The sequence below is a fragment of the Cnephaeus nilssonii genome (genome assembly GCF_951640355.1).
Source record: "Cnephaeus nilssonii genome assembly, chromosome: 22".
Lineage (NCBI taxonomy): Eukaryota > Metazoa > Chordata > Mammalia > Chiroptera > Vespertilionidae > Cnephaeus > Cnephaeus nilssonii.
Window position 1 is genome coordinate 3,054,961 of NC_137093.1, and position 26,404 is coordinate 3,081,364.

General features: G+C 51.4%; 1 protein-coding gene across 3 annotated transcripts in view; it reads left to right on the forward strand.

Moving 5' to 3' along the window:
- Positions 1–1,485: 1,485 nt before the first annotated feature.
- JHY (junctional cadherin complex regulator) overlaps positions 1,486–26,404 on the forward strand; it is a 103,150-nt gene continuing 78,231 nt past the window's right edge. For 2 of the 3 annotated variants that reach the window (XM_079762972.1, XM_079762974.1), the window contains exons 1-3: positions 1,486–1,591; positions 4,403–4,832; positions 20,361–20,877. In XM_079762972.1, coding sequence (XP_079619098.1) covers positions 4,498–4,832; positions 20,361–20,877 — 852 coding nt within the window. In that variant the 5' untranslated portion in view covers positions 1,486–1,591; positions 4,403–4,497. Of the gene's footprint in view, positions 1,592–3,952; positions 4,833–20,360; positions 20,878–26,404 lie in introns of those variants that run through there. The other variant, XM_079762973.1, reaches the window with a different exon arrangement.

Below are 26,404 nucleotides of genomic sequence, written 5' to 3' on the forward strand. Positions count from 1 at the left end.
TATATACTGCCTACAAGAGACCCACTTCAGGTTGAAAAACACATACAAAGTAAAGGAATGGAAAAAGATGTTTCATGCAAATGGAAACCAAGAAATTGGGGGTAGAATACTTCTATCAGACAAAATAAATTTTAAAACAAAAGTTATAATAAGAGACAAAGAAGGACCCAGCAATTCCTCTTCTGGGTGTTGATCCAAAGAAACCCAAAACACGAATTTGAGATGAGATATGCATCCATGCGCTCACTGTACCACTATTTACAACAGCTGAGACATGGACATAACCTATGTGTCCAGCAATAGGCACGTGAGTAAAGATGTGGTATGAATATATGTGTATGTGTAATGGAAGGTTAGTCATCTGTAGGAAAGAAAGATCTTGCCCTGGCCTGTGTTGCTAAGTGGTTGCAGGGGTCCTCAAACTTTTTAAACAGGGGGCCAGGTCACCGTCCCTCAGCCCGTGGGAGGGCCGGACTATAGTTTTAAAAAAACTATGAGCAAATTCCTATGCACACTGCACATATCTTATTTTGAAGTAAAAAAACAAAACGGCAAAAACACCCGCATGTGGCCCGGGGCCGTAGTCTGGGGACGCCTGGACGGTTAGAGAGTCAGCCCACACCCTGCAGGGTCCCCGGTTTGATTCCCAGTCCAGGGCACGTACCTGGGTTGCAGGTTCAATCTCAGCTTAGTTTGGGGTAGGTGTGGAAGGTGTGTCTCTCACTTCCATGTTTCCCCCTCTCGCCCTCTCTCCTGCCCCTCTCCCCCTCCCCCTGGTTCTAGGAAATCCATGGAAAAAATATCCTCAGGTGAGGATTAATAAACAAAAAGAACGAAACACTGATACTTGCAGCACATGGAAGCCTCGGTGTCATTTCGCGTGACTGGACTTGGCTCATTCTCGCCTTGCATAGTCGCCTCTGTATGGGATACCGCGGGCGAATGAACCATTCTGCTGTCATCTCCAGTTTGGGGGCGCACACACCTTTTTAGGGTAAATATCTAGCAGTGAAATTACTGACGCGCTGGGCCCACAAATCCTAGCTAATGCTACACCGGTTTCCCACGTGGCCGCGCCGCCCCGCTCCCGGCACTGCCCGCCCCTCCCACCGGGGCTTGAACGGGTCCCCTCCGGTTTGGGCTGCCTTAGCGCCTTGATCATCAACAACAAGTGTTTTCTGGTCACTGGACTCTTCGGGGATCCCTGCTCCAGCGTTTGCCCGTTCTTGCACGGGACTGCTTTCCTGGATCTGGCCTTCCTCACCGATTCTAGCATTATTTGTGGCAAATATCTCCTCCCACTCGCTGGCCTGCCTTTCTCGCCCACGGAGGAAAGTCGGGGCGAGTAGCCGCCCCCACCCCCCCGTTACCCCTCCCCGCCCCCCGGGGCTCCGCGGTCCGGGTCCGGGGGCTGCCCTGCCGGCCCCGCCTCCCCGCCTCCCAGGACGCGCGGCCGCCGCGCTGGCCCCGCCCCCGGAGCGCGGCCTCGGTCTCCAGGGCAGCGCGGGGCGCGGGGCGCGGGGCGCGGAGGGCGGCACCGCAGGTGGCGGCGCGGGAGGATGCGGCCGCGGAGCCGGAGAGCGCCGGGCAGGTGACGGGCGGTTGCACCGGAACCGGGCGGGCGGCGCGCCCCGGGAGGAGGGGGCCCCACGGGGACTGGGGTGGGGACGCAGGCAGCCCCGAGGGAGGGAACGGGGTCGGAGAGAAGGGCTCAGAGCCTCGGACCCGGCCCGCCGAAGGCTCGGGGCCCCCTGCCGAGCCGCTGGTCCGCGGCAGATTACGGCCGGACCGGCACTCACGGGCCGGACACCGCCCGGTCGGGTCCCCCAGAGAAAAGGCGGAGGGAGATCAGTCCGAGCGCCCGGTGCGCAGCGGAGGCCGGTCCCGAACAGCAGCCTTTCTCCCGCTCACAGGCCGGGCCCAGAGGCTCCTCTCCCGCCGGGGCGCCTGGCCGGCCAGCGGGCTGGGCCCGCGCCGAGGTCCCGGAGCTGGTGGCTCCCAGGCGAGGGCCCCGCGGGGCTGTGTGCTCCGGAGCCACTTCCGTCCAGTGGCCGCCCCTCCCCGCGGGGCCCCCGCCCGCCGGAGCTGGGTCGGCACCGCCCTCAGGCTTTGCCTCCTTCACGCTCTCCCAAACTTCACTAATCCATTAACAGAACAGTGCTGTCTTCTATGGACATTTTTTATTGGTTAACTCCGGGAGACACTAATCTACTCATTTAAGAAGGGAAATTGGAGAGAATAATTTCATGAAGGAGCATTTCCAAATTGAAATGTAATGATTATTTTAAGCTTCTTTAAGATCCCAAGTACAGTGACTTGAAGTCTTGGAGTAACACTGGTGTTTTAAAACTTCCAGTTACTTGATGCTTTTGCTGCTTTGTAAAAATATCCTAAAAAGCAACAGTTGATCAGCTTTCCAGTATTAAAATAACACAGTCGAATGAAATAGATGTATTTTTAAAATAAGAAACGCAATACAGCAAACCAGTCTGTGCAGTTAGACAATAACATGTAAATAGGTTGCTTTGTCTGTTTTGTTAGTGAGGTGCTTTCCTCCACGGAATAGATGGTGTTCCCTAGCAACAGAGTCAACATAAGCAGCGCTAGGAATATGAATAAGGTCATGTGTTTAAATTAAAATTGGGATCTGCCAAAACACAAGAGCAAGCCCTTAAAACAACGTTAGAGTGATCCTTGATGCTGAAGGTGCTGCTACCTGACCCACAGGAAGCAATGTGGCCTCAGGCAGAGAAGTGCCAGGTGGGGATGAGAGGAAGCACCATCCAAACTCTCCTTCAATCTGATGTGAACTCAAAGCAGCTTCCCAGAGCGCCTCCGGGTCTGACAGCCCTGAGACCGGGGGGCGTACGGGAATGACTCTGACGCACATTAGAGCAGATCCCAGCACCACCCAGGCCCGTCCCCCAGCACGCCCCGGGCGGCCTCGGGCAGGCGGGCCCCCAGCCTCGCTGCACTGCTCAGCGGTGGCATTCACACCTGCCACGCTCCTGTTGAACAGTTTGAATCATCCTATCTAATAAAAGAGTAATATGCAGATTGACCATCACTCCAACGCACAATATAGCTGCCCCCATGTGGTCAAAGATCCTGCCCCCAAGTAGACACAAGATGGCCACCACAAGATGACCAGCAGGGGAGGGCAGTTGGGAGGGACCCGGCCTGCAAGGGAGGGCAGTTGGAGGCGATCAGCCCTGCAGGTGAGGGCAGTTAGGAATGACCAGGCTAGCAGAGGAGGGAAGTTGGGGGCAAACAGGCTGGCAGGGGAGCAGTTAGGCATCAATCAGGCTGGCAGCGGAGTGGTTAGGGGGTGATCAGGCTGGCAGGCAGAAGTGGTTAGGGGCAATCAGGAAGGCAGGCAGGCAAGCAATTGGGAGCCAGCAGTCCTGGATTGTGAGAGGGATGTCCGACTGCCCTCGAGGGGTCCCAGATTGGAGAGGGTGCAGGCTGGCCTGAGGGACACGCCCCCCCTCCGTGCACGAATTTTGTGCACCGGGCCTCTAGTCTGTATATATAAAAGCATAATATGCAAATCGACCAGATGGCAGAAAGACCGGTTGCTATGATGCACACTGACCACCAGGGGGCAGACACTCAATGCAGGAGCTGCCCCCAGCCCACAGGCCTCGATTGCCCTATAGGGACCTGCTGGCCAACCTCTTGGTTCCTCCCCCTGGTCGGCAGGCTCCGATCACCTGATGGGAAATGGAGAACCGTGGGTAGGTAGCGGCAGATGTGGGCAGTGGGGGGGCGGGGCCAGCTTCCGGCAGCCAGGGAAGATTTGCCCTGATTGCAGGCCAGGCCTAGGGACCCTACCCGTGCACGAATTTCGTGCACCGGGCCTCTAGTTTTTATAATAAAGTCGCTGAGGTTGATCCCATGACTGACCTCGCCTAGTTACACATGCCTGTCAGCAGCAGCCTGTGTATCAGCAGGTCTTCCAATGAGGCGCAGCGTGGGCCAGGGCCCCCCAGCTTCCTTCCCTCCTGGCAGTGAGGACTGTGGAAACACTTACCCCACCCCTTGCTGTGCACACACAGCCTGGGGCCTGTTTCTCTCTCCAGGCAAATAACAGGACAGCGCACATTTGTATCCGTGCCCTGCGTATTGAAACAGACGCCACAGTTCTGGCCACGTTACCACGTGGCCTGCCCAGGCCTGCCGGCCCCAGGCCCTGGAGCCGCCCTTGACCCTCACTGGTTAGCCCTCTTCCTCAGACGTGCTCCTGGAGAGAGACACGGCTCCACAGACCTTCCTCACTCACAGAGGGTGCACACCAAGCCCGGGCCATATAACACAGTTCCTGTCCTCGTTACAGTTTTACTAACGTGGGGATTAAAGAGACTTCACTAGTCACAGAGTAACAAAAACATAATTATTTTAGGTGATGCTCTTGCGAACCACAGCTTGAAATATTCAGCCAGGACTTGAAACTGCCTGTCAACAAGAGTTTCCTGGTAATTTTTGTATTTTTTCAAGATGAGTCATGGTAAATTAATTCCCAGGCTCTCTATTCAGTCTCCTGTGCGTCGTGCCAGCCTAAAGGCCCAGGCCACAGAATCATCTTTTAAGAAAGAAGACTTACCTCTGATTTCAAAAGATTCCCTGGAAGCCGACTCAGAGAGCCTCAGTCAAGAGAGCTCCTCTCAGGCTGAGCGGGGAGAGCGAATCCAGGACAACGCCATGGAGCGGGACAGCTTGGAGGAGAGCTCTCCCGTGGACAGCCTGAGCGAGACGGAGGAGGAAGCCAGCAGCAAGGCAGCCCAGGCGGCCAGCAAGGACAGCCGTGCCCAGGACAAGGGCGCAGGCAGCAGGTCAGGAACCGGCTTGTTGACAGCTGGGTCTCCGAGGCGTATTGTTAAATAGTGACAGGTACCGTGCCACCAGGGTGAGGAGGGGCGCTCACAGGGAGCACCCTGCAGTGTGAGATGGGTCTCCGGGCGTCAAAGGACAGCGGGGGCCAGGCTTTCGGCCACAGTCTTTTTTTTTTAATTAAAAAAGAAATATGCAAAAGACAAGGAGCCGTGGCAGGGTAACTCGCTGGTTGGTGCGTCGTCCTGATTCACCGAGGTTGCGGGTTCGATCTCCAGTCAGGACACATATAAGAACCAATTAATGAGTGCATAAATAAGTGGAACAATCACCTGTAACAATAACTGAATTTTTATTGTTGCAAGTTATATGCAAAAGACAAGGAGAGGTATTCATAGAGGCGTCTGCTTTCCTTATGCTCCTCATTTTCTGTCCATCGCCCAAGTGTCTCCCCTGCTGTGGCCTCACCCTGGAGACACCCAGAAAGGCTGGTACAGAAAAGTGCCGCCTTGGAGCCAGGTGGTCTTGCTTCAGGCCAGGCACTGCTCTTTAGTGTACAATTTAGTGTACATTGATGGGCTGCCTCCCGCACGCCTCCTACTGGGGATCGAGCCTGAAACCCGGGTAGGTGCCCTTGACTGGAATTGAACCTGGGACCTTTCAGTTCCCAGACTGATGCTCTATCCACTGAGCAAAACCAGCCAGGGCACATCTCACTTTTTCTCACCTGTTAAATAAACCAGCCTCTCTCTCACGATTGCTATAAATGTCAGTACCTCCCAGGGCTTATAGAACCATATAAAGATTCAATTTCTAATAATCAGTATTGATGGAGCATTAACTTTATGCTAGATGCTACCAAAAACTATAAGAAAAAATAAATTTGTGCAATGTTACTCCATTGTAATGAAAATATAAATGATATGATAGAGTATAGAAGTTAAAAGGTATTGATTAGAAAGAGGTTTTAGTGTGGTGGTGAAGTTCATGGAGTCTGAAACAGACCATCCGGTTCACATTTGGCCAAGTCCACTTAATCTCTCTGTCTTCAGTTTCCCCATCAGTAACAATGGGATAATAATAATGGCTACCTTACAGAGTTATGATGTTAAAATAAATATATATATACTAGAGGCCCATTGCAGGAAGATTCCTGCAAGAATAGGGCTTCCTGCGACCTTCTCTGCCACCCCGCCTGCTTCCCTCCCCTCTCCGCCACCCTGCTTGCTTCTCCACAGCTTTGCTCCCTTCTGCAGCGCTTGGCTTCCTTCTACGCTGTCTTCAGTCTTTGCTCTGCACCTGGATATGCAAATTAACTGCCATTTTGGTTGGGTTAATTTGCATACTCACTCCTGATTGGCTGGTGGGAATGGCTTGTGGGCGTGCAGAGTGATGGTCAATTTGCATGTTTCTCTTTTATTCGATAGGATATATATATGTGTGTGTGTGTGTGTGTGTGTATATATGTATATATATACACATATACACACACACACACACATATATATCCTATCGAATAAAAGAGTAATATGCAAATTAACCATCACTCTGATACATGCACAAGCCACGCCCACCAGCCAATCAGAGCGAGTATGCAAATAAACCCAACCAAGATGGCTACAGCCACAGAGAGCAGGAGGGAGGCTTGGGTTTCCCAAGCAATGGAGGAAGCCAAGCTTTCCGCCACCCTTGCCAGCCTAAGCCTCCACTCAAGGCTACAAAGTTTCAATTATAGAAGGTAAACAAATCCAAACAGAAATGGCTGCTAGCCATGGAGCGATCAGGAGGCTTGGCTCCACTCCAGGCTACAAAGTTTCATTTGTAGAAGGTAAATAAATTCCAGATACCAGGGCCTCCGCTTGGGTCGCCAGGGGGCATGGCTGGCCTGCAAACCACCACAAGCCCCTCGCTCAGGCCACCCCACGCCCCAAGGGAACCCCCACCCTGATCCGGGGCACCCTTCAGGGCAAACCAGCTGGCCCCCACCCGTGCACCAGGCCTCTATCCTATCTAATAAAAGAGTAATATGCCAATTGACCATCACTCCAACACACAATATGGCTGCCCCCATGTGGTCAAAGATCCTGCCCCTATGTGGACACAAGATGGCCACCACAAGATGGCCAGCAAGGAGGGCAGTTGGGAGGGACCAGGCCTGCAAGGGAGGGCAGTTGTGGGCGATCAGGCCAGCAGGGGAGGGCAGTTGGGAGGTACCAGGCCTGCAAGGGAGGGCAGTTGAGAGGGACCAGGCAGGCAGAGGAGAGAAGTTGGGGGCAAACAGGCTGGCAGGGGAGCAGTTAGACATCAATCAGGCTGGCATGGGAGTGGTTAGGGGGTGATCAGGCTGGCAGGCAGAAGCAGTTAGGGGCAATCGGGAAGGCAGGCAGGTGAGTGGTTGAGAGCCAGCAGTCCTGGATTGTGAGAGGGATGTCCAACTGCTCATTTAGGCCCGATCCCAGTGGACATCCCTCGAGGGGTCCCAGATTGGAGAGGGTGCAGGCTGGGCTGAGGGAACCCTCCCCCCCCCATGCACGAATTTTGTGCACCAGGCCTCTAATATATATATATTCACACACACACACACACACTGAGTGGACAGATTATTATGATCTCTGAATGCATAATAATCTGGCCACTCAGTGTGTGTGTGTGTGTGTGTGTGTGTGTGTGTGTGTGTGTATTAGAGGCCCGGTGCATGAATTCGTGCATGGGTGGGGTACAGCCAGCCTGGCCAGGGGGAGGGGACATGGGCAGTTGGCTGGCCTGCCTGCTGGTCGAACTCCTGGTCGAGGGGACAATTTGCATATTAGCCTTTTATTATATAGGATATACACTGAGTGGCCAGATTATTATGCATTCAGAGATCATATTAATCTGGCCACTCAGTGTGTGTGTGTGTGTGTGTGTGTGTGTGTGTGTGTATGTATATATATATATATATATATATATATATATATATATTGCTGAGAACAGGGATTGGCTGTTTAGAAGCTATACTAGAGGCCTGGTGCATGAAATTCATGCATGGGAAGGGGGTGTCCCTCAGCCCAGCCTGCACCCTCTCCAATCTGGGACCCCTCGAGGGATGTCCACCGGGATCGGGCCTAAATGGGCAGTTGGACATCCCTCTCACAATCCAGGACTGCTGGCTCTCAACCACTCACCTGCCTGCCTGCCTGATTGCTCCTAACCGCTCTGCCTGCCAGCCTAATCACCCCATAACCACTCCCCTGCCAGCCTGATCGATGCCTAACTCCTACCCTGCTGGCCCTATTGCCCCTAATTGCCCTCCCCTGCCAGCCTGGTCACCCCTAACTGCCCTCCCCTGCTGGCCCAGTCACACCTAACTGCCCTCCCTTGCCAGCCTGATCGCCCCCAACTGCCCTCCCCTGCCGGCCATCTTGTGGCAGCCATCTTGTGTCCACATGTGGGTGGCCATCTTGTGTGTTGGAGTGATGGTCAATTTGCATATTACTGCTTTATTATATAGGATATGTACTAGATTTTTAAAAATTAAGAGTAAAATATGTTGAGGAAAGTTTACTGGAAGTCCTAGAGCTTGGACAGGTAGGCTTTTGGAGACAAAGTAGATTTAGAAAAAAGCAGCCCTAGCTAGTTTTGCTCAGTGGATAGAGCATCAGCCTGCGGACCAAAGGGTCCCGGCTTGGATTCTGGTCAAGGGCATGTACCTCGGTTGTAAGCTTCTCCCCGAGCCTCGGCCCTGGTAGGGGCTTTTGCAGGGGGCAACCAATCAATGTGTTTCTCTCACATGGATGTTTCTCTCTGTCTTTCCCTCTCTCTTCCACTCTCCCTAAAAATCAATGGAAACATCCTCAGGTGAGGATTAAAAAAGAAAAAGAAGAAAGAATAGAATTAGAGTGATGTGTGCGGCATAGTAAGGAATACTAAGACATACTAAGCAGGTTCGATGGCAGAGCATCTGGACTCGGTGTAGGGCGAGTGGGCTGAGTGGGCCTGAGCTGGGGCCATCCAGGTGTGAGACCAGCTCTGGCCACCGACAGGGCCCTCGTCCGGCCGGGGACAGGCACAGGGAGGGCTCCTCTGAAAGACAGATCGAGCCTGCTCCTGAGTCTCCCGTCCTTCTTTCCATCCTCTGTCTCCCTCTGGGAATATTGAGTGGAATCATGCTCATATGCCTTTTAAGGATCTCAAAGCACAGTGATAACGCTGTCACGACGACGGGGCTGAGGGCATGGGGCTTGGGAAGGCATCAGCTGACGCCCAGTGCTCTGAGGGGGGTGGGGGGGTTGTGTGCAGGTTCCGGGAAGGGCAGAGGGTGGAGAGCGGTGGGGAGCAGGGTTCTGCAGGGTGGCACGCTCTGCATTAGGAAAAACACGCAGGGACAAAGAGACTGCCAGATGGTAAAACCCAACAACCACGGCACCTGTAACAGCAGCAGCAGCTTTTCTGTAGGCTCATCCGTAGTTTCACTCAATTCTTCCCTGTGACCCCGCACCTGTTCCCACTGCACAGGTAGGAAAGGGGCTCACTCGTCTGACAGCATAGAGCTGGGAGGGGATAGTTGTTGTTTTGCTGTTGATCTCGTGCTTTTTAAAAATTTGACAAAATTCTAACCTACAGAGCAGCACAGAGAAAAGTGTTATAACCCTGATACCATATTTGTGTCAAATACACTTTTTAAAGGCGTACAGTAGTGCAGGAAGAGTTTTCATTTTCCTCCTCAGAGATAGCCAACACATACTCTTCTTGGCAGTCTTTATTCATCTCTGTCTCTTCTCCACAAGTTGTAGTTAGTGGAGAAATACACATACAAAGCGGGAGAGCTGACAGGCCTTGGAGACAGGAGGTGAACACGGTGACTGTCGCGTTCTAACAACAGCTGGCACCAGAGCACTTGTCCGGGCCCACGCTGAGCGGCACCACCTGGGTCCGCGCACCTGGTCCTGTGGCAGCCTGGCAGGGGGACACCCAACCACCCGTTGGAAAGGCCGTAGATGAGGCTTAAAGAGGCTACGTTACACCCATGTCTTACGTCTGGTGAGTGTGGAGCAGAAATCTCAGCCAGTCTGTGCTTTAAGCCATCTTCTTCTTTATTTGATTTTTCCATCACCATTGATCCCCTAGGCCCTCTTCCACCTCAAGGCCACGTTTTCCTTTTAGCTCCAACCTAAGGGAGTCGTGGTCTCCCAGGTGAGAAACGGCGGCGGCTTCATTACAGGAAGGGAAGGCCTTTGCAGTGCATAGCAATCTGCCTGCACTTTTAAGATGAAGAAACCAAGACGAGGACCCACTAAGGGACCTCATTTCCCCAGAGCTGAGCCTTTCCTGTTGGAGTCGATGCGCAGGGACCCAGCTTTCACCTTGCTCTTTACCCAGGGACAATGTGAATCCCACTCAGTAAGTTTCAAAATCAAGAATAATATTTACAAAAATAAAAATGATGGTTAGGGCCTTGGTCTTCTGAGTCAGAGATCCGTAAATAATGCTATGTTCCTTCGATGGCTTTGCCTTGGAGATGTTTAATGATAGATGAGGATCCCCAGGGTTAGAATGGGTCATAGTTTGAACATCAGAGGACACTTCTCCACTACAAAGGAAAACAGAACGATAGCATTCAGCCAAAGAATGCCTCAAAAATATTATTCGTGTGAGGGTGTAGCTACTGGCCCTTTCTCTTTCTCTGCCTCCTGAAGTCTTGGGAAGCTTGCCCAGGCATCTTGTTGCTTGGATCTGGGAGTTCTGAGCCATGAAGTAGACAAATTCCTACCAGACTTTCGATATAAGTTCAAGTATGCTTTCCTTTCTGTACGGTAGATGGCATTCTGGGACTGGTAGTTCCAAAAATCAGTCATAGTCTTGCCTTAAAACCAAGGGAAATCGCTTTCTTCTAGCTGTTAGAAGCCTTTTTAAGCTGCCTGGTGAGTCACTTGAGCCTGACTCTTGTGTTTTGATGTTACTAGGACCTCCTCAAAGCAATTACCCCCTGTATCTCACCAAAGTCAGTTCAATGTAAATGGATTAGAGGAGACACTTTTCTTAATGGAAACTGGAGCTGCATTGACTGCAGTGAATGAATCAAGAGTGGAGAGAGGATCTTCGCATGATAATCCTTAAACCCGCTCCAGAGCCAGCCTGTGACCCTCTGGCTGACGCAGAAAGAGATCAGTGTAATTCCCAGCGAGTTAGGAAGGACCTCTTCCTCCAGGGCCTTCTGAACCTTCATAAAACCTCTGAAAACATCGGAGCCGCAGCACAGCCCCTGGGACGAGTGTTTGTGTGTGCATACAGTCCTGTTTCCAGACTACTCAAACGTAATGCGCTGCCATTTGTAAAACTGTTTGCTCTGTGCTACTACCTCATTTACCTTCCCGGAGCCGAGCCTCTGAGGTGTTGTCATCCCCATTTTGCGACAGGAACTGAAGCTTTGGGAGTCGGGCCAGTGTAGGTCCTGACTCAGCGGCAGAGCCTGAGCCTCTAAGTCACTAGGTAGGTGGTCAGAGGCTGATTGGATAAAGGATTCAACTTTACCATCAAACAGATATTAAAGATACAATGATTTTAATATGGACTAAACGGAGGCAAATCAAATTTCATTAAAGTCATACAAAAATTTACAGGATTCGGTGCCCTCCGAATAAATGAACATGACTAATAGGTTATTTCGGGTAGCGAGGTCAGAGTCCCTGCATGCCTCCCCTTCCCTGGGAGACAGAAACGCTCCCATCCATTGAGGTCTGCAGGTGCCTCCCTCGGACCACCTGGGGCCGGAGCCTGCAAGGAGGACCCCATGTTCTGTCAATAAGCCCCCTTGTCCAGAAGTGACCAGGCGGGAGAGGCACAATGAGGAATTAGAAATAAATGGACTATTCGGGATTGTCTGAAAGTAAGAAAGGGACTCAGCAATAACTGCATTTTTATTGTTTTGTGGTGGCATATAATTTTCCCTCTCAAATGCTCCCATACATGTTGTTTCAGATTAATAATACAAGAACCCGGTGCAGTATTGAGAGATGATTTCTGGTCTTAGATAGCAACACTGGACAACCAAAGTGGGTCTGGGTAAAGACCAAAAGGCAGCGTTTTCCTCGCCCCTCAGGGTCCCGGACGGCGCTGTGCAGTGTGGGGAGTGCGGGGCTGGGGACCGGCTGCTCCTGCGGGAGGCGGAGGCACGGATGGCCTCCGCGCTGCTGGGGAGCGAAGGGCTGGGCGAGGTCTGCGAGTCTGGGGTTGTCAGGACCGCCGGGACGTTCTGAGGGCCGACTCTCCTTTCCTCCGGGTTCTGGCAAGATGCCTCCGTGCTGCTGTCTCTCGTCTTCAAGGTGGATTGGAGTGCTCTCCACCTCCTACCCATGGCACTCTGTTCCGGGGTGTCACCCCGTGTCGGGGGGTAGCCAGAGCATTGCAGTTATTTATTTCAGGTCACATGGGCATCTTTATGTCGGAGACGTGACTTTTGGTCACAGGCCGCAGCCATTTCTGTTTTCCGGGCCTTCGCGGGCTCACAAGTTCTGCAGTGGCTAAGCCTGGGGCGCCCCACCCCTCATCCCCCATCGCGCAGAGGAGCAGCGGGGAGGGACCCAGCTGTGCCAGGGCTGAGTTGTGTCTGTTGAAGGCAGGCTCCACGCCAGAAGGGCTGCAGCCACAGCCACTCCTGGCTCGGGGGCCCCGGAGGCCACCAGCTCTTTTCTAGCCGTTCCGGCACAGGGATGCATTACCGGGTTGAAACAAGCAAATAAATAGTGATTTTGAAACTCTACCAAGTAGAATTTAAATTTATGTCACCTGCAAGCCTATGAGTTTATCAAGAGGATTGGGAAGATGGTTGCCGAGTTCCTAAAGGGACAGTTGAGTTCATGGCCTTGCCTGCTTTCATTTAGTTCGACTCTGGGACGAGTTTGAAGATACAGAGGCTTTAATAACGAGAATCATCAATGATTGAGTTTAAAACAGATGCTTTCCCAGCACTTCCTGTCGATTGCCAGGCTCCCTCCAGGCCCGCCGGGGCGAAGTGGGGGGTTGTAGAGCCGCTGGGGCTCCTCAGCCGGTCGCAGGTGGTGTAGAAGGAGGAGCCGGAGGCCTGGAGCCTCACCCTCCGCCCCCAGGTTCCCCCAGCTCGGTCGGTGGCAGGGGCTGGACCCAGAGGTCAGGCCTGCGTGTCCCAGGACATCACAGCTCCCTTGAAACCCAGAGCTGCGCATATCTGCCATTGAAAATAAAGACGTCCTGCCTGGAGGAGGTGTAACACCCGGAGTGTTACCAGTCCGCCGGACTCTGGGCTCCCATCTCTGGAGAGTGGGAAGCGGAGCAGCCCCTCCTGGCGCCCCTGGGGGCTCCCACCGGGTGCGTCCCGGCAGGTCCTGGGGTGGCAGTCCTTGCCCCACAAAAGACACACTTGACAGCAGGGAGGTGCTCAAGTTGACATTGCAGCCCTACCAAGCCCTCGTAGACCATTTGTTTTCATGTAATCACAGGTTGTCCTTGAGTCAAGGCTGTTACTGACAATTCTAATAATTGGCGGCAAATATCTGGTTATTCTTCAGCCATAAATTTGTTGTCAAAGAAAATAAAGGACTTTAGTCGGAATTATCCAAGTTATATTTTTGCTATAAATAGCATCCACTAGGTAACAGCCCGGCCCCGCTAGGTTAGTGTGTTTCTGTAGACAGTCTTTGGCCTTCAGTTCATTAAACCACCTTTTTTTCTATTAAAATGTTGTTGTTTTTGGCAGAATAAGTGCCTACATTAAATGACATTTCTGGGTTGTAGATAACCTTCCCAAAGCATTCCAGTGTATTTGAGGAGCCGTTTTATTTCATACTTGCAAAAGTGATTTTTTAGTCCTTTGGGGTTTTTATTTACTTAAAAGCTGTTGATAAAAGATTAAGATGAGCATACAATTCAGAAATCCTTGGAAACAATTGCCAATTTTATAGTTCTTAAAGAGCCATTAAAAACTTTACACTTAAATAAAAATTGAATTTGCTGTTCATATGCATGAAAGATTTAATGGCATATAAATTGGCAATAATTGTTCTGTTTAAAAGGATTAAATTAAACCTCAATCAATAATAACATGTGCAGTTTCAATTTAACCGGCTACTTAAAATAAAGTAGCAAATAAATAACTGCTCAGTGATTAGCAGCAAAGCTTTCATTCGCCTCCTCAACAGGCAAAGTGGCCAGTTATTGAATATTTTATTATGTGTGCAAAGCACGTTAATTGTGCTAGAAATATGCTCTGATTTTAGTGATTTTTTGATTGAATACTATGCTGAAGATGAGGCTCTTCATTAAATGGAGAATTTATTTTATTTTGTTTGAAGTTGTCACAGTCAGTAACCAAATAGGGTCCATTGGGGCCAGCAGATATCCTGGCACGTGCTCCCGGGACCACCTCCGGCCTCCCACCCATTTCCCGCCCCGGCACCTGAAGGGCCCCTGGGCCCTGACAAAGGGGTGGCGTCCATTGTCCTCGGCTTCGGGCCTGTCAGGCGGGGAAGGGCGCTGCGTGCAGATGGCGCTGCTGAAGGAGCACTTCTCGCTGGCTCTGCCCGCTGACCTGGCCACAGACAATTGAGCTGCTTCGCACACAAGCCCAGCACAATGGGCTCTTCAGCTCAGCCATCGGGTTTGCTTCTGGAAAGGGTTTCAGCTTCCATGCTCGTGGTTGTTTGTTTCAACATACGATTTCCATCTTTAGCCAAAGCCATCCATGCTGTCAGATTTGTGTCACAGCGTCTGCATTTTCTAGGCCCACTACGCCCTCGGTCTGCCCTGCGTTGTATGATGTTGCTTCTGTGGCATTTCGGAACGGCCGTTGCTGAGGCTGGGAATCAGAGCTGAGTCTGAAGGTCCGAAGCGACGTGATTCTGCCAGTTGACCCTCCTCTTCAGTTTTCAGAGTTCTTGGGGTATTTCATCATGGGAAACACGGACCTTTCCTACTCTCATCACAGTTCACACGGGTTCTCATGGAGCCCGAGTCCCGGAAAACAAGGGGCTGTTTACAGATGTGCACTCGGTGCCTCGGAAGACCGCTGTGCGCCCGGGGAGGACAGGCTCTGGGGAGAGAGCCCTGTGCGGGCACCAGCGGGAAGCACCACGCGCAGCAGTGTCACGCGTCATGTCATGGCAACGGGAGGGAGCAGGGCAGCCAAAGCAGGGGGCCCCCTGACGGCTTTCACAGCCCGTCGTGCGGATGCTCATTTGTGGGAAGGGTATGGTTCTAAATGTACTCAGGGTGTCCCCAAAAATGTATGCACAATTTAATAGCTCAATGAAAATGAAATGTTCTGTATAATAAAAGGCTAATATGCAAATTGACCCTAATGGCAGAACCACCGGTCGCTATGACGCACACTGACCACCAGGGGGCAGATGCTCAATGCAGGAGCTGCCGCCTGGTGGTCAGTGCGCTCCCACAGGGGGAGCTCTGCTCAGCTACAAGCCAGGCTGACGGCGGAAGTGGTGGGAGCCTCTCCCGCCTCCTCCCCAGCACTAAGGATGTTCGATTGTGGCTTAGGCCTGCTCCCCATGGGAAGTGGGCCTAAGCCAGCAAGTGGACATCCCTTGAGGGGTCCCAGACTGCAAAAGGGTGCAGGCCAGGCTGAGGGGACACCACCCCCCCTTGAGTGCACAGATTTTCATGCACCGGGCCTCTAGTATTTTAATAAACACTGCCTTTATAATTATTCAAAATGTGTGTATACATTTTTTGGGACAACCTCTCTATATAAATTTGCTTAATTCACTCAACCACACCGTGAGGTAGCTGCTGTTGTTACCCATACCATTTTGTTGACGAGGAAGCTGAGGCACAGAGACGTTAAATAATGTGCCCACACTACTCAGTCCTGGGAGCACCAGGCACGAGCCAGGCAGTGGGTTCCAGGACCCTCATCCTTAGACACTCTGCCATCCCATTTCTCAGAACCCAAGCACTCCAGATTACTATTCAGAAGCAAAGCACCATGGGGATTCCATGTGACTGAGGAATGTCTAGAACCGTGGCTATAGACATTATTCCCCTCTTCGCTAGTGCTGGTTGAATATGATGACCAATCTGAGAGCCAGTTTTTTAGTATTACTGCAGTGATGGAAGTCAGGAAGCCATTTCTGTCAATCACTGAAGACTACCTAATTTTTTTAAAATATATTTTTATTGATTTCAGAGAGAAAGGGAGAGGGAGAGGGAGAGAGAAACATCAATGATGAAAGAGAATCATTGATTGGCTGCCTCCTGCATGCCCCCCACTGGGGATCAGCCTGCAGCCCAGGTATGTACCGTTTACCAGAATTGAACCCGGGACCCTTTGGTCCCCAGGCCAAAACTCTATCCACTGAGCCAAACTGGCCAGGGCTAGTTTTTGTAATGTAGACACTCCTCAGTTATGGAGTCTCTTGTGAGTTTAAAATAGGATCCTAGAGCAAGAGCGTTGGAATGGACTTTGTGATATCTTCTAACAAGTGAATCTGGGAATCAGAAGCTAAAACATTTTCAGTGATGCGTCCTCCTATTTTAAATACCCACAATGCCCTGTATCTCTTTACGTGTCTAACTTGTTAGCTGGTTACCAGAGTTGGTATAACAAGCCTATCTTCTCCACTGGCAGGGAAGGCCCATCAGCCTGCATCTGCTTTGCTCACCACCCAGTCTTCAGTGCCAGCACCGGGGAGCTGCTCTGTGTTATTTGTTGACGGGCCAAGTGACTGACTCGGCAGCTCACTAGCTCACAGGAGGCAGGCCCGTGGACAATGTGGGCTTCCCCCCGCCTGTGGGAACAGCCGCCTGATAAAGGGCAACTGAACGGACGCGGAGCCCGGTGCTGGGACAGACTGCCAGGCCTCTGTCCCAGCCCCTCCACTTGTTAGCTCTGCGACCTTGTAAGAGTTACACGAGCTCTGTAAGCCCCAGTTTCTTGATCTATTAAATGGGGATAAAAATAGCACCTCCCTCATAGGGTTGTTCTAAGGAAAAACTAGAGATTGGCGGGCAGCATTCCCTAGGTCGGCAGGCCATGGTGTGCGCCGTCTCCCCAGTTCAGCCGGCACCGCGTCCTCCCCGAGCCTATGTAGCAGGCAGTGGTCCCCACAGGACCTGCCACTTGGAAAGGCTGCCAGCTCCTGCTGCAAACAGTGCAGGGGACAGCCTTTTCCCGAACCCTCGCAGCCTCTGTGGATAATGCCTTCCGAGCACCCAACACTTGCTCTCCAGAAGTATTTGGGTTACTAGAACTTTGCTCTCCATGGAATGATTCTTGCTAATCAAATTCCCATAGGAGCTTGGTCAAGCCAAACTCCTCGCAGAGTTTACAGCCCCCTTCAAGCTCTCACCTCTCCTCGATCCTGAGTATGCTCCTCGCCCTTCCCCCTCCACCGCCATCCCCAGGCAGGCCTGTCCTTGGGAAGTGCCATGCTTGCCTCCTCGCTATGCCTTTCACACGCTCTTCCCGCAGGCTGGCCCTTCAGAGCCTCAGGCCTCAGCTGCGCCACTGCTGAGTCCCTGGCCTTCCAGGGGGTGGGATGCCGCCCCCCGAGGCCCAAGGCCCCTCATCAGGGCCCCCCCCCCATCAGGACTCTCTGTGAATTGCTTGTCTCCTTGGTTGCACCCCCTTGGCTATGAGCCCACCACCGCACTCCTCTAGCCTGGTGAGCACTCGGGACATAGCTGTAGAATCACTAAGTGAGCAAGTGGATGAGGCACCTTCTGCCGTCAAGCAAATCAAGGAGGAGAGTGAAATCCACTCCTTCCTTTCAACAAATGGATCCGGTGGGACAGCGCCTCCTTCCTGAGGAAATGGTCTCTATTGGCGTTTACTTGAAGGCGTCCCCGAGGCACACCTTATCCTTTTCCACCTAAACCACACCGCGCACCTCCCTGGTCACCTCAGCCAGTCGCGAATGCCTGACACTTTCCTGAGCGTTTCGGTTCTCAGTTACTACCATTGGCTTTTAAAGAAACGAACACCTAATGCTACATCGGGAGGCTCGGTTATTTTAGAAACACGTACTCTTCGCCTGCAGCACAGGCGAGTGCCAGGGCAGGCCAGGGAGGGTAAGGTCAGTCCTGGCGCCCAGCCTGACTGGGTGAGGAGACAGGTCCCCACGGGGCGACAGGAAAGGAGTGGGAGCACAGAGGAGTGATTTAGACACACTGTCCCATTGTGACCCGGAGGCAGTCCGAGCCATAAACACAATAAATGGGATGCATCCTGCTCGCAGGTGAGGGAAGCTGGCTCGGAGGTGACATGCTCTGCCCGTGGAGGGACAGACCAGAACTTAACCCCCCGTCCATCCTGTCCCACGTCCGCTGTGCCCTGCTGGGCCACTCCACCCCCCAGTACATATCCAGGGGCCCTTAGGACAGGCGAGTGGCAGCGCCCCAAACTACTGTGAGTTCAGGTCACGGGACGCCACAAGGGAACCCCCCCGGGTGCCCCAGAGACGGGGACGTCGCTGTTGTGGGGTCGAACCCTGGAGTCAGAATAAGACCATCGGAGGCTGCTGATCGATTAAAAAGCAGGCAAGGATTTATTGAACTGGCCAGGACGGCCGCGAGGGCACCACACGCAGGTGGCCACCCTCACCACCGCGCCGCTTCAGGTCTAGCCAGACTTTTTAAAGGTCCAAACCATAAAGAATGTTCCTTTGTTCTAAATTCTAAATTCTAAACTCTAAATTCTAAATTCTAAATGCTGGGAACAGCCTGCCAGGCTGCTCCCAGCCACCTCCTGCTGGACATTGGAATGTGGCCCTATCAAGCGGAGTCAGTAATCTCTAAAGGTTATTTATCTACAGTTTCCACTCCTGGAGCCACTGAGTCAGTGGGAATCAAGCTCCCGCAGTCCTGGTCCACAGGCACAGGAAAATTACCTTGTGAGTCTCCAGGTCTCAGTCTGGAAGCTGAGGTAACCACCCTATTGTTTAAGCAAGTGAGTGCGTGCAGAAGCCAGAATAGAGGGTTAAATTCAAACAGCAGTTTTTAGCTGAGATGAATATTCTTAAGGTCTTATTTCAGTCTCGGTGCCCAGCGGGGGCGATCGCACACCTGGATGGCAGCGCCCTGAGAGGTGAAAGCCGTGCCGTCCAGGCACTTGGCTGGAGGGGAGTGTTCCTCTCTCCCATCGATGGCGAAGGAGGAGCCGCGTGCCCAGCACTCTTCCACCTCAATGTGTGAGCGAAGAAAGCCAAAGTGACAAGTAGCAAGACACGGGCTTTGGCTTGCTCCGCTTTCTGCTTTCCACCAAATCAAAGACGTCTGGGTGCACATTAAGGAGAGGCAATTAGCATTAGGGGCTCCATCAGTTTGTTTACCCAGCATAAAATTATGTCCTCTCTAAACGGGAGTATCAAATAGCATAAAAGCTGGCTGATTTACATTTCCTTTTTGATTAGAGAATCGCATGTACTGAGCTCACGGAAGGAAAATCTCTCCCAGTTAGCTTTTGAAGATCAAAGGGCCCATTAAACATGCCATGTCACCGCGTTCCTTCTCTCTCCGTAAGACGAGGAGGTGCTCTTCGCACTGAGCTTGCCCTGGGGAACAGGGGAGACTGCGTGGGGTCATGTGGACTGGAATGGACTCCCCTCCAGGTCACTTCCCGCAGCCGGGACCGCTGCTGACCCTTTTATTGGAACAGGGCTGCCCTGCAGCGTCCAGGTCAGCCGCCCTGTCTGCTGAGGTCTCTGAGCTTCGACCTGACAACCAGAGAGTGTGGCCCCAGGGCTTCTCAGTGAGTTGCCTTCTGACTCCAGGGCTTGGGGCTCCTTCTGTGTGTAGTACATTTGATAAACTCTACCAACACAAGGCGCACTGTGAGGTCAAATCATTGGCCTGGCCAGGGTGGCTCCGTGGTTGAGCGTCGACCTATGAACCAGGAGGTCACGGTTCGATTCCCTGCCAGGGCACCTGCCCGGGTTGCAGGCTCGATCCCCAGAGGGGGTGTGCAGGAGGCAGCCGGTCCATGATTCTCTCTCATCACTGATGTTTCTATCTCTCTTCCCCTCTCCCTTCCTCTCTGAAATCAATTTTTTTAAAAAGCAGTCATTGAACAGGGGATGGATCTGTGTAGGGGTTCAGTTGGGGTAAATCTGGCTTTGCCCTGAAAGGGAGCAGACGGAGACAGATGCCCAGGTGACGACCGCATTGCCTCCCTGGATAAGTAGCCAAGTGCCTCTCTGACCCACGAGAGCGTGAAGACAGTGTGTCTGCGGGAAGTCCTCGCGGCGAGCACAGTGATGGGGTCCTGAGCCACAGGCCCTGGCTGGTTTAACATTGGAGACGCTTGTTTCTCAGTTGCTGCCTGGCCGTTAGAGCTTAACCGTCCCGGTTTCATTCCCCGTTTTAATAAACTGGGACAGTGAAGACCTTTTCACCCTCGCGTGGAGTGTGGAGGCCTCGTGTGAGCCTGAGGTAGGTCTTTACCCTGTCAATAGTAAGAGGGAAATTATAGGAGAAAGGTGGAGATGGATTTCAATTAAATGATCAACTAAATATAATGCGTACATTTATCTTGATCCGTACTTGACATTTCTTTCTGCTCTGGGCAGCCCGCAGGCCAAAGAAGACAAGTACTCCGATCTCCGATATGACCCCAACTGGAGGCGGAAGCGAGGCGAAGGGCACGTGCCTGCTGAGGATGCATCGCCCGAGTCCGCGGGCGGGTCTGCCGACGAGCTGGCCCGGCGTCCGCTCTTCCCCTCAGAGACGTCCCCGGGCCCCTCGGCGGGGGCCGGCCCGCAGGACAGGAGCCCACAGAGCGACGCCTCTCTCCTCGGGAGTGAGTTTTTAAGCCCAAACTCGGAGCACGGTGCCCATCGCAGCACCCGGATCTCGGGGCTGAGCGACAGGGGCCTGGCAGACACGTCCAGCAACCTCTCCCAGCACGTGGGGAGTTCAAGTTCACACAACGAGGTTTTCTGGCCGAGATCCCGGGGCCCGCGGCGAAGGAAGTCCAAACAATATTTTGTGGAAAAAAACAAGCTGACTTTGGGATTACCCACCCCGAAAGTGGACTCCTACCTTCAACTTCACAGTAAAAGAAGGGAGGAAAGTCACACAGAGCAGGTATGTAGCAGCTCCTTAAGTGTCATCTGAAACCTAACTGGCTTTCCCTGTGTTGGGAGTGGCTGATGGCACTTCTCTGGGACAGTGTTGTCATTGTGAGCACCTAGCGGAGGGAGTCGAATGCCCTACACCAGTGGTCGGCAAACGGCGGCTCGCGAGCCACATGCGGCTCTTTGGCCCCTTGAGTTTTTAGCAAAGGCCAGCTTAAGAGTACCCTAATTAAGTTAATAACAATGTACCTACCTATATAGTTTAAGTTTAAAAAATTTGGCTCTCAAAAGAAATTTCAATCGTCGTACTGCTGATATTTGGCTCTGTGGACTCATGAGTTTGCCGACCACTGCCCTACACCTTGCCCCTCTTTGGAGAATGAAGGAAATCATTCCACAAATTCCTAAGAGCAAAATAAAAGTCATGAGTGGTTATAGTTCTCTAACTGCTGTAATTCTATTATTATCTCCAAAATGTTTTATTCAAGGGCCCGCAGAGTTATTTACACGCATGCTCCAGGAGATAGAATAGACTAAGGTTTGACCCCGTGTCGGTTGCCTTGGTTTCTGCGATAGCCCTGGGTTTCAACCCTGCTCCCTGCCCCAGCACATTGGAGGGCAGGACACACTCACGGACAGCAGCTCACACCCAGAAGTGACTCAGTCAGAGCTGACACCGGTTGGGTGGTCGTGGGAAGGTGGCAGATACAGCCTCTCTAACCCCCACGGATAACCACAGCACTGTCCTTATTATTAAGCCTTAGTCTCCCCGTCTATAAAGTTAGAACAATAATAAATGTCCTCCCTTTCTCATCGGACCATTTTGAAGATAAATTCTATCCCAGATCATGGATGTAAAATCTATTGAAGCCAGTAAACTTTTTAAAAAATGTATCTTTATTGTTGAGAGTATTACAGATGTCCCCCTTTCCACTGACCCCCTCTACCCCACTCCCAAGGCCTTCACCGAATTATTGTCCGTATCCAGGGGTTATGCATATATGCATGTAAGTTCTTTGGTCAATCTCTTCCCCTCCCCACTCCCCACTCCTCCTTTCCCTGAGGCTCATCAGTCTGTCCCAGGCTTCCATGTCTCTGGATCCATTCATCTACATATATGTTAGATCATGTGATACTTGTTTTTCTCAGACTGAAGCCAGTAAACTTAATGTTATCTGATGGGCACCCAGAAAGACTGTATCAGCCCACCTCCTGTTGAATATGTCTGTGGACGTAAGAGAAGAGTATGGCTGGATTGGTGTATCCACCACCCTTATTGGGGGAACAGCTTGAAATTCATCATCTTCTATTGCGGGTCATTTTCAAATATGAAGAAGAGGTTATTACATTAAATGGGGGTTCCCTTAGGCCTCCAAATCTAAGTTGGTGTCATTGAAGGTGCTGTAACCTATTTTAACCTGTACTTCCTGATGGAACAAGAGAGACGGGATAAACGTTTGTGATTATTTTCTTCATTCAGAAATTCCTTTTAAGGGAGTACCTTTCAGTTGCTAGATGGATCTGCCCAACTCATGAATCACTGAATACAGCCAATTAGATCCTCATATTTAAAGAAAGAAAAAGAAACTCCTTTTATAGTCTTAAAGCATATGTCACATCCTTGCCTTTGTACCTAATAACAAACTAAAGGAGTGGGTGTAGTATATTTAGCTGAATTATCAAAACAAGTAGCTGAATTCAAATAGAGTCTTCAGCGTTTTGACCCCGTTTTAGATGTTTAATGTACTTTTTTGTTTCATAAAACATACATGAAATTTTGAGTTTTGACTGCTCATTTAAAAGTATAAATACATTTTATAGTCCAATATATGTGGAAAATGTTTATAGCCAGTTATTTCTCCCAGGCTAGGATACGTTTCATTATTTTTTAACTAGAAGCCCGGTGCACGAAATTCGTGCACGGCGGGGGTTTGTCCCTCAGCCCAGCCTGTACCCTCTCCAATCTGGGACTCCTGGAGGGATGTCCGACTGCCCGTTTAGGCCCGATCCCACCAGGATCGGGCCTAAACGGGCAGTCGGACATCCCTCTCACAATCCAGGACTGCTGGCTCCCAACTGCTTGCCTGCCTGCCTTCCTGATTGCCCCTAACCGCTTCTGCCTGCCAGCCTGATCACCCCCTAACCACTCCGCTGCCAGCCTGGTTGATGCTTAACTGCTCCCCTGCCAGCCTGTTTGCCCCCAACTTCCCTCCTCTGCCAGCCTGGTCACCCCTAACTGCCCACTCCTGCAGGGTTGATCACCTCCAACTGCCCTCCCTTGCAAGCCTGGTCCCTCTCAACTGCCCTCCCTTGCAGGCCTGGTCCCTCACAACTGCCCTCCCTTGCAGGCCGGGTGCCTCCCAACTGCCCTCTCCTGCTGGCCATCTTGTAGTGGCCATCTTGTGTCCACATGGGGGCAGAATCTTTGACCACATGGGGGCAGCTATATTGTGTGTTGCAATGATGATCAATCTGTATATTACTCTTTTATTAGATAGGATAGAGGCCTGGTGCACGGGTGGGGGCCAGCTGGTTTGCCCTGAAGGGTGTCACAGATAAGGGTAGGGGTTCCCTTGGGGTGTGGGGCGGCCTGAGCGAGGGGCCTGTGGTAGTTTGCAGACCGGCCACGCCCCCTGGCAACCCAAGGGGAGGCCCTGGTATCTGGAATTTATTTTCCTTCTACAATTGAAACTTTGTAGCCTGGGGCGGCAGCCATTTCTGGGGCGGCAGCCATTTCTGTGGCAGTTAATTCACCTTCTACAATTGAAACTTTGTAGCCTTAAGCGGGTGAGCCCGGCCAGGGTGTGCGGAAAGCTTTGCTTCCCCTGTTGCTGCCGGCAACCCTGGCCGGCTCTCTCAAGCTCCATTCTGCCGCCATTTGTTTGAATTTGTTTACCTTCTATAATTGAAACTTTGTAGCTTGAGTGGAGGCTTAGGCCTGCAACGGCTATGGAAAGCTTGGCTTGCTCTGTTACCTGGGAAACCTTGCTCTCTGTGGCTGTAGCCATCTTGGATTGGGGTTAATTTGTATACTCACCCTGATTGGCTGGTGGGTGTGGCTTATGTAGCAGAGTGATGGTTAATTTGCATATTACCATTTTATTAGAGAGGATGTCTTCTCAAAAGAAGCCGGTATAGAAGGAGAGGCCGATAGTCAGGCCAAAATAAGTAGTTATATTTCTAATGATAAAAGAGAAAATGTTTATTATAAGCTCTTTAATTGCTGATATCTTAATTGCTAATTATTTTAGTCGTTATTGTCTGTGTCCGAGGGTTATGCATATATGCATCTAAGATCTTTGCAAACCATTTAATTTACTAAACACTGGTGGGTTGCGTTGATTGTCGGTGGTGCCATAGCACAGTGTTCGTTATGCCAAGGAGGAGACTAAAGCATCCTAGGCTTGCTCAGTCTTTGAGCTCATGAATTACTCTTTGGCCATTGACCTTGTCCATTGCTTTTCCCAGGTTCAAATATCTAAGGGCTGATTGCTAATTGTATTCAAAATTGCTTCATAATCATTTCTAACATATATTTCTTTCATCTTTACTCCTATTCTTTTAAAAACAATAAAAATTACTTTGACCTAACAGTGATATAATGATATATGTAACTTTTAAAATTATGTTACAGTCAGTAGCATAGAATATATTACTTTTAAATAATTATTTATATGTGAAATGTGTAGTCTTTTCTGCCAATACAGGTTATATATTCTCTTATGGGCAGGAACTATGCTTTGCACTTATTTTTTATCTTCATAGTAACTAGCCTAACGCACTGCACAGACTCAGTAAATATATGGGAATTGAAAAATGCCTCTTCCATTACATCCAAACTTTGTTTTCCTTAGTGTGACTTGAAGGTTATGTGTGGAAAACGGTATTTCTAGAGCAGTGGTTTGAAATCCTGGCTGGGTATTAGAATCACCCGAGAAACCACATTTTTACAAAGTGATTCTCTGCTTTATCCAGACCAACTTCCGTCTCTGAAGGAGACCTTCAGCTGTAGGAATCCCTTTCACGTCCCGCGTGGTTCAGGGTTCCAGTTCAGAGTTCGAGTTCTGGAGAAAGGCCGCACACAAATGAAAGGAGACTTGAAGAAATTCAATTTGGCGAAATGGGGGGCCAGGCGGTAGTCCACCTCTAGTGGGAGAACTACTCCCTGCTCTGGCCCTGCCATCCCTTTTATTGAGGCTTTGGAGAAAACATCTTAGCCAGGATAAACAGAAATTTACATGGGAAAAACAAAGGTGGAGGCTGCTTCAGCTAACAATGTCTCAACTAAAGGGTGAGTGGTTAGAGCAATTAAGGTTGTTGACCAGCCTTCCTGGCTTCCTGTCAACATCTCTCTTTTAGTGAAACTGATTTGTTTCCGGCATTCAGCATCAGTACTTTTTATTTATTACTAGAGGCCCGGTGCACGAAATTCGGGGGGGGGGCTGTCCCTCAGCCCAAACTGCACCCTCTCCAATCTGGGACCCCTTAAGGGATGTCTGACCACCGGGATTGGGCCTAAATGGGCAGTCAGACATCCCTCTCACAATCCAGGACTGCTGGCTCCCAACTGCTCGCCTGCCTGCCTTCCTGATTGCCCCTAACTGCTCCTGCCTGCCAGCCTGATCACACCCTAACCACTCCCTGCCAGCCTGATTGATGTCTAACTGCTCCCCTGCCAGCCTGTTTGCCCCTAACTGGCATCCCCTGCAGGCCTGATCACCCCTAACTGCCCTTCCCTGCAGGCCTGGTCACTCCTAACTGCCCTCCCCTGCAGGCCTGGCCCCCCGCAACTGCTCTTCACTGCAGGCCTGGTCCTTCCCAACTGCCCTCTTATGTCCACATGGGGGCAGTCATCTTTGACCACATGGGGGCAGCCATCTTGTGTGTTGGAGTGATGGTCAATTTGCATATTACTCTTTTATTAGATAGGAGAGAGGCCTGATGCATGAGTGGGGGCCGGCTGGTTTGTCCTGAAGGGTGTCCCAGATCAGGGTGGGGGTTCCCTTGGGGCATGGGGCGGCCTGGGCGAGGAGTCTGTGATGGTTTGCAGGCTGGCCACACCCTCCAGCGACCCAAGCGGAGGCCCTGGTATCTTGGATTTATCTATCTTCTACAATTGAAACTTTGTAGCCTTGAGTGGAGGCCTCTGCCGGCCAGGGTGTGCGGAAAGCTTGGCTTCCTCCATTGCCAGGGAAACCCAAGCCTCCCTCCTGCTCGCTCAGTGGCCGGAGCCATCTTGGTTGGGGTTAATTTGCATACTCACTTCTTGATTGGCTGGTGGGCGTGGCTGGTTGGCATGGCTTATGGGTGTAGTGGAGTGATGGTTAATTTGCATATTACTCTTTTATTAGATAGGATTATTATTTTTAATATATTTATTGATTTCAAAGAGGAAGGGATAGGGAGAGAGAGATAGAAACATCAATGATGACAGAGAATCACCGATGGGCTGCTTCCTGCACACCCCTCACTGGGGACTGAGCCTGCAACCCGGGCATGTGCCCTGACTGGAATTGAACCCGGGACCCTTCAGTCCA